General features: G+C 37.1%; 1 protein-coding gene across 1 annotated transcript; it reads left to right on the top strand.

The window, feature by feature from the left end:
* Window positions 1-695: 695 nt before the first annotated feature.
* Window positions 696-6,552, top strand: LOC120183322 (homeobox-leucine zipper protein ATHB-14-like). The gene is made up of 18 exons (XM_039188045.1): window positions 696-1,144; window positions 1,935-2,094; window positions 2,462-2,580; window positions 2,674-2,764; window positions 2,888-2,983; window positions 3,064-3,177; window positions 3,253-3,336; window positions 3,545-3,697; window positions 3,792-3,866; window positions 3,948-4,054; window positions 4,221-4,410; window positions 4,535-4,723; window positions 4,814-4,894; window positions 5,085-5,225; window positions 5,449-5,795; window positions 5,926-6,037; window positions 6,162-6,302; window positions 6,372-6,552. Exons 1-18 carry the CDS (start codon window positions 918-920, stop codon window positions 6,516-6,518), a joined length of 2,574 nt encoding a protein of 857 aa, XP_039043976.1. The 5' UTR covers window positions 696-917; the 3' UTR covers window positions 6,519-6,552.
* The last annotated feature ends 626 nt before the right edge of the window (window positions 6,553-7,178 follow it).

Genomic DNA, 7,178 nt, shown 5'->3' with positions numbered 1-7,178 from the left:
GTAAATTTATCATCAATTTAAATATGAAAAATCTAATAATAATACAAAAATTTCAAAATAAAAATAATTAAAAAAACTAACCCTCGGTGGTTGATTTTCCATTTGTGACCGTGAATGCTTGTAAGGATGGCTTTGAGAGATGGAGATAGATAGATTTCGCCTGAGATGGGGACAAATTTCGTCGGAAATGGGGACGGATTTTCGTCGGAGATGAGTACGGATGTTGCCGTAGAGAGTGAGAGATGGATATGAGACTTAGTTGTGCTTTAGGGGTTTAGGTTATGATTTGCGATTATACTGCTTATATTTGTTTTGCGAAATTAATATTGTGTTTCGAATTCGAAAATAAAATTCGCGTTGCGAAAATAAACGCGCTTTGCGAATTTGACTTATGTGTTACGAATTTGACTTATGTGTTTCGAATAACAAATTCGCGTTGCGAATTAACGCGAATTTGTTGGTCATTTTCGTAAATCCAAAAAAAATTAATTAAAATCGTATATTATAAGAAATTTTCAGTCACTGAAATTATTTTCTCTAATAAAAAAAATATAATTTAATCACTTATTTGGACATTAAGCATTTATTTTACTTTAATCTCTTAAAGAATCTCGAGATTGCTATATTTAAGATAAAGACGTCATAGTTACCCAGGAGTTTCAACCTCTACTTTGTGCTTTGACAGAGGAGAAAAACCCTATACAACTCCCCATTATCATTATCTGATGAAGGAAGAGGAGGCTCTCCTGGAGGAGAGAGCCTACCTGTGATTTTCTAAAACACCACCATTTCACTCTCATTAAAACCAAGCATTCAAAACCCAAATCTTCATTCTTTGTACCAACTCTGGGTTTCTCTTGTTGGCGATCCCTTTCTCTGTATTATTTAAAACAAAAAGCCTTTTGGGGTGTGTTTTTATGTGGGGGAAAATGGCGTTTTCCATGCACAAAGAGCCACTGAATAGCAAGCAAATTGATAGCAGCAAGTATGTAAGGTATACACCAGAGCAAGTTGAAGCTTTGGAAAGGGTATACAATGAATGCCCCAAGCCTAGCTCTTTGAGGCGGCAGCATCTCATTAGAGAATGCCCTATTCTTTCCAACATTGAGCCTAAACAGATCAAAGTCTGGTTTCAGAACAGGAGGTAATTCATTTCATTCCTTACTCCTTTTAACCTTTTTTAGTGTTATTTGAAAAACAAAAAGAAAGATGAACGAGAAACGAACAATCTTCACTGATTTTGTTCTATTTTCGTGATTATATCTAAATTTCTCACCTTTTCCTGAGATTTTTTTATCAAATGTTCTTCAAACCTTTATTTTTATTTAGTAATTTTCATATATAGTTTCTATTCCTTATACACTTATCGTATTTAGTATCTTGTTGGTTAAAATTTTGACCACATGTCCTTCATTGTGCTTGAAGCATCAGGACAGAGTTTGGGATCTTCAAAGAAAAAACTGTTTTCGGAAACACAGTTATGCATAAGCTTTAAAAAGAAAAAAAATTGATCTTAAATTTTCACAACTGCATTTAGTTCTTATTAAGTTTTTTAGAAATATTTTAAAGAAGAGTTTGATTATTTTCTCCTTTTTCATTGGATTTTAATTGTTTTAGTATGTTTATATATTTCTTATTAGGTAAGCTTTTGTATACACATAGATAGGTTTATTTAGAGCTATGTTACTCAGTTTTGGTCGTGGTGTTGAGTGCTGGATACGAGCACGGTTAAATTTTCCAAGTTTTTTTTTCATGTGTTTTGGAAGTGCCTTTATTTCCTCATATCTAAGGTCATAGCTAAATATGAGCTTCTTTCCCATTTCTCTCATTCATCTTAAACATATATACAGGTAAACAGATACAGAAAACGTGTCTTATTTTTAGGAGGATTTGTGGATTTTATTCATTGAGTTTGATGAACTCTTTTTGCTTAGATGCCGAGAAAAGCAGAGGAATGAAGCTTCCCGACTCCAAACGGTGAACCGAAAGCTGACTGCCATGAATAAGCTGTTGATGGAAGAAAATGACCGATTGCAGAAGCAGGTCTCGCATCTTGTTTACGAGAATGGATATATGAAACAACAGCTGCGGACTGTAAGTGTGTCCATCTTTATTATTTTTAGCTACAATTGTTTGAAATGTTTTGGCATCCTATACTTTGTCCAGTACAATGTTTTTTCCCGTCAGCTGTGGCTTTTCATGTTCTTGATACCTTGTTTATATCAAAGCTGCGTATAAAACATTTATCAAACTTCCCCAATCTAACAGATGTACGTCAATTCCGTGAAAAAATAGTCTGATATTACTTAACACCCTGTCAACCTGAACTACTAACGTGTCAACTGTCAACTTTGTTATTTCTTTTTTTTGATATGATTTTTCCTAAGTGTTCCTTCAAAGTACATGACATCACATTACACTTTTCACGAGTTTTTCTTCTTATTTTTATGATTTGAAACAGGCTTCTGCAACGACCACGGACAATAATAGCTGTGAGTCCGTGGTCGTGAGCGGTCAGCAGCAACAACAGCAAAACCCAACACCTCGGCACCCGCAGAGTGATGCTAACAACCCAGCTGGGTAAGCTAGAAATGATGTCTCCTTCAGTTTAAACATGATTATGTCCTTTCCGATTGGTCTTATCTTCTGTGAACTGTGTTTTCTATTTGCTAGTCTACACATAATTGCTGAGGAGACCCTGGCAGAGTTCCTTTCGAAAGCTACTGGAACTGCTGTCGACTGGGACCAAATTATTGGGATGAAGGTACTGTTCGTTATTAGCTTTTTTCTGTTTTATGTAATTTTTGAATTTTTATTTTTTCCTTGATATATTTTGTGCCTCCCCGTTATTTTTGAAATCTAACCTCAGTGTTTATGTTTTACATAGCCTGGTCCGGATTCTATTGGCATTGTTGCTGTTTCCCGTAACTGTAGCGGGATAGCAGCACGAGCCTGTGGTCTTGTGAGTCTCAAGCCCACTATGGTAATGATCCTCCCAAAAATTTCAAAGCCATTGCTGTGATTCATGCGGTAATGTCCGGTATATGATGGATTTTATTACAGATTGCTGAAATCCTTAAAGATCGTCCATCGTGGTTTCGTGACTGCCGATGCGTTGATGTATTGAGTATAATTCCGACTGCGAATGGTGGAACAATCGAGCTCATCTATATGCAGGTACGTTATTGTAGATTCTGCAATTCTTAGTAAGCCATGAAGCTGATTTATGTAAATACTGGTTTGCTTTAACAGACTTATGCGCCTACAACATTGGCTGCAGCACGGGACTTTTGGACTCTGAGATATACTACGAGCTTAGAAGATGGCAGTCTCGTGGTAAGTTATATGCTAGTCTGTATAATTTACCTTTGGTCTCTTACTGTTTAGCAGGATTGAGTTCCTTTAAGACCAACTCGTTTTTTAATAAACCATGTCAAACTTCTTTCCTTAGTGAAATAGCTTGTTCTTCATTTGCATGCTTGTTTTAATCCTCAATGTTTAAGGTGGTATTTAATGTGTTTGTTTTTCTTGTAATCATGAGCAGGTATGTGAGAGGTCGTTAACATCTACTGGTGGCCCTACTGGGCCTCCCACTTCATGTTTCGTAAGAGCTGAAATGCTTCCTAGTGGCTTTCTAATCAGACCTTGTGAGGGTGGTGGCTCTATCATTCATATTGTTGATCACGTTGATTTAGATGTAAGGATGTTCAATTAACAATTCATGATTTTTAGTAAATTGAAACTGATTTTGCTAGTTGCGTTACTGGTTTTAGTACCTCTTTGTGCACTAGGTTTGGAGTGTTCCTGAAGTTCTCAGGCCACTTTACGAGTCGTCCAAAATTCTTGCTCAGAAAATGACAATTGCTGTAAGTTCATGATGGAGACCTTACTTCTATTGATGTGTCTGATATTTCTTTTCCAAGTTTAACTTACTTTGTGTCATGCAGGCCTTGCTGCATATACGGCAAATTTCTCAAGAGACAAATGGAGAAATTAAATATGGTGGTGGTCGTCAACCTGCTGTTTTACGCACTTTTAGTCAGAGACTTTGCAGGTGCGGCACTCACCATGATACTGACACTTCTAACGAATCTATTACCGTCTATATTACAGTTCTATGTCACCAAGTCAAATGGGATGGGACAAAGTGTCCAAAAGTTTTAGTTTTTTTTTAATTTGTCATTTCTAACATTCACTGATTGTTGTTTATATGATATTAGGGGCTTTAATGATGCTGTAAATGGGTTTGTTGATGATGGTTGGTCGCTTATGGGTAGTGATGGTGTTGAAGATATGACCATCATGATAAATTCATCTCCTGGAAAATTTATCGGGTCTCAATACAATGCCTCGATGTTCTCATCTTTCGGGGGAGGTGTACTATGTGCCAAGGCCTCAATGCTGCTTCAGGTGATTTCCATGATGCTGAATATCATTCTAGATAATTCCCTTTCATTGCATTATCTTTGTCTTCTGTCATTACTCATTTGGCTCTATGATGTTAACTTGTAAATCTTGCACTATGGATCTGTAGAATGTCCCTCCTGCATTGCTTGTTCGGTTTTTGAGGGAGCATCGGTCTGAGTGGGCTGATTATGGAGTTGATACCTACTCCGCAGCTTGTCTTAAACCTAATCCTTGTGCAGTTCCATATGCTCGAACAAGTGGCTTTCCTAGTAGTCAGGTCATTCTACCTCTTGCACAAACTGTAGAACATGAAGAGGTGATCATTCTCATCTATTATTTTTCATTTGCAATTAATTCTATTTGATCAATTTTCTTTTAATTTTTTTCTGTAAAATCTTTGCTGTAGTTTCTCGAAGTTGTTCGTCTAGAAGGCCATGCATTCACACCTGATGATGTAGCTCTGACACAGGATATGTACTTATTGCAGGTTAGTGTTGTGATGTGTGAAGTGGTGCTTATTTCTACGTTGCTTGAACTTGGTCAGTTTGATTGTCCGTATGTGTTGGACACAGGTATTTCATGAAAAATGATTTGTCGGTGTGACAGGTTTATTTGCACCCAAGTAGGAATATTTATTTCGGTTTCTTCCTCGCTATTCCTAAAATTCGACATCGCAGCTTTGCAGCGGAATCGATGAAAATGCAGTCGGTGCCTGTGCACAGCTCATCTTTGCACCTATTGATGAATCCTTTGCGGATAATGCTCCATTGCTCCCATCCGGATTTCGAGTCATACCTCTTGATCCCAAGACAGTTATGGTGATATGTCAACCTAATTCTTTGAGATTTTTTAGCATACTCGTACTTGATGTTTAGTTTTTGAAAAAATAAAATAAAACCCGATTCGGAGAAATTCTCAGATGTATGCAACTCGATTATTGTTTGTGTTTGCTTAAAACTTATGCTATATTGATTAAGTTTACTTTCCCATTCATTGTTATACTTATTTTCCTGTCTTTTGTCCACAATTTTTGTATTGTAGGATGGACCAGGAGCAACTCGGACATTGGATTTGGCTTCTGCACTTGAAGTGGGTCCTGGCATCAATCGCCTGTCCAGTGATGGCGAGCCAAACAATTATAACCTTAGGTCGGTCTTGACCATTGCATTCCACTTCACTTTTGAGAACCACTTGAGGGATGATGTGGTTTCTATGGCACGCCAATATGTGCGTAGTGTTGTGGGATCGGTTCAAAGGGTTGCCATGGCTATTGCACCATCCCGTGTTAGCTCGGGCTTGGAAACAAAACCCCTACCTGGTTATCCTGAGGCTCTTCCTGGTTCTCCTGAGGCTCTTACTTTGGTGCATTGGATTTGCCGAAGCTACAGGTAAGAGTTCCGGTTTATGCAATATGATTTTGTTTTTGTCTTAATCTTACTCGATCAATCTTAACACTACCCATATTTGTTATGAATCATTGTTATTTTTGTTGATGAGCCTGTGTTGCTTGGAACTCAGGATTCATACGGGAGATGAACTCCTTGGAGCAGATTCACAAGCTGGTGATGCTTTGCTGAAGCAACTGTGGCATCATACAGATGCGATAATGTGTTGTTCGTTGAAATCAAATGTAATGAACATTCTCTTTTCGGGTTTCTTTTAGATAAATGCATTGGAGCCAAATTAAGGTCGAGTAATTGCGTTTATACATGGCTATCAGACTAAAAGAAGTGGTGGAATTGTTTGTATTTCAGGCATCACCTGTTTTCACCTTTGCAAACCAGGCTGGACTTGATATGCTGGAAACTACACTGGTGGCCCTTCAAGACATAATGCTGGACAAAATTGTCGACGAAGCTGGTCGAAAGATTCTATGCTTGGAGTTCATGGAACAGGTAAAATCGACATTGAATTAAGTGATTGGTTAATGGTGTTATAATTGCTTATATATGCATATGGAGCAGGGTTTTGGTCATCTCCCAGCAGGGATATGTGTATCGAGTATGGGAAGGCGGGTGTCGTATGAGCAGGCTATTGCATGGAAGGTTGTAGACGAGGATGCCACCACTCACTGTCTTGCCCTCATCTTCATTAACTGGTCTTTCGTCTGAGATTTACATGTATCCAAGAATTAAATTATATATATTATCTGGTTTTACTACTCAAGAAGATATACAATATTTATGAATGAAGATATTGGCAGGATTTTGAAATGAAGTGTTTATGGGATTTTATATGGGCGTTTTTGGTTATTTTTGTAGAAATGAAGCCATTTTCCATGCCTACCTGCCTATTAAGCATATAACTCACTCACGGGCTTTTACATCTATGGGGCACATTACATACATACATACATACATACCATGTATGCATATGCAGACGGGACATGTAAAAATACCCTGTTGTGTTAGTGTGTGAGAAAATCGAGGTAATGATTTTTAAAGGAGTCCATGTTTTCGTGCATTGCATTCAATTGCCTACTTAATTTTACTTTATATATATATATATATAGATACATATTGAGGTAAAATATGTAGAAACTATAGAAAATCAGGTATGCTTTCATATCAAAATATTTACAAATTACAACCTTTTTATAGGTTAGATCCTAGAGTTTTTACTCCTATTAAGTTGCATAACAAACTACAAATTTACATTTCAAACTAACAAACTAGAAGCTATCTACAAATAACAAACTAAATCTGCTCAGACTTATCTACTACTCACACTTCCCCTCAAGTTGATAAATATACATTGTATAATCCTACTTG

Source organism: Hibiscus syriacus, unplaced genomic scaffold, assembly GCF_006381635.1.
Source record: "Hibiscus syriacus cultivar Baekdansim isolate YM2019G1 unplaced genomic scaffold, ASM638163v2 tig00112758_pilon, whole genome shotgun sequence".
Classification (NCBI taxonomy): domain Eukaryota; kingdom Viridiplantae; phylum Streptophyta; class Magnoliopsida; order Malvales; family Malvaceae; genus Hibiscus; species Hibiscus syriacus.
Note: the sequence above shows the minus strand (reverse complement) of the source record. Positions and strands in the feature narration are given on the sequence as shown.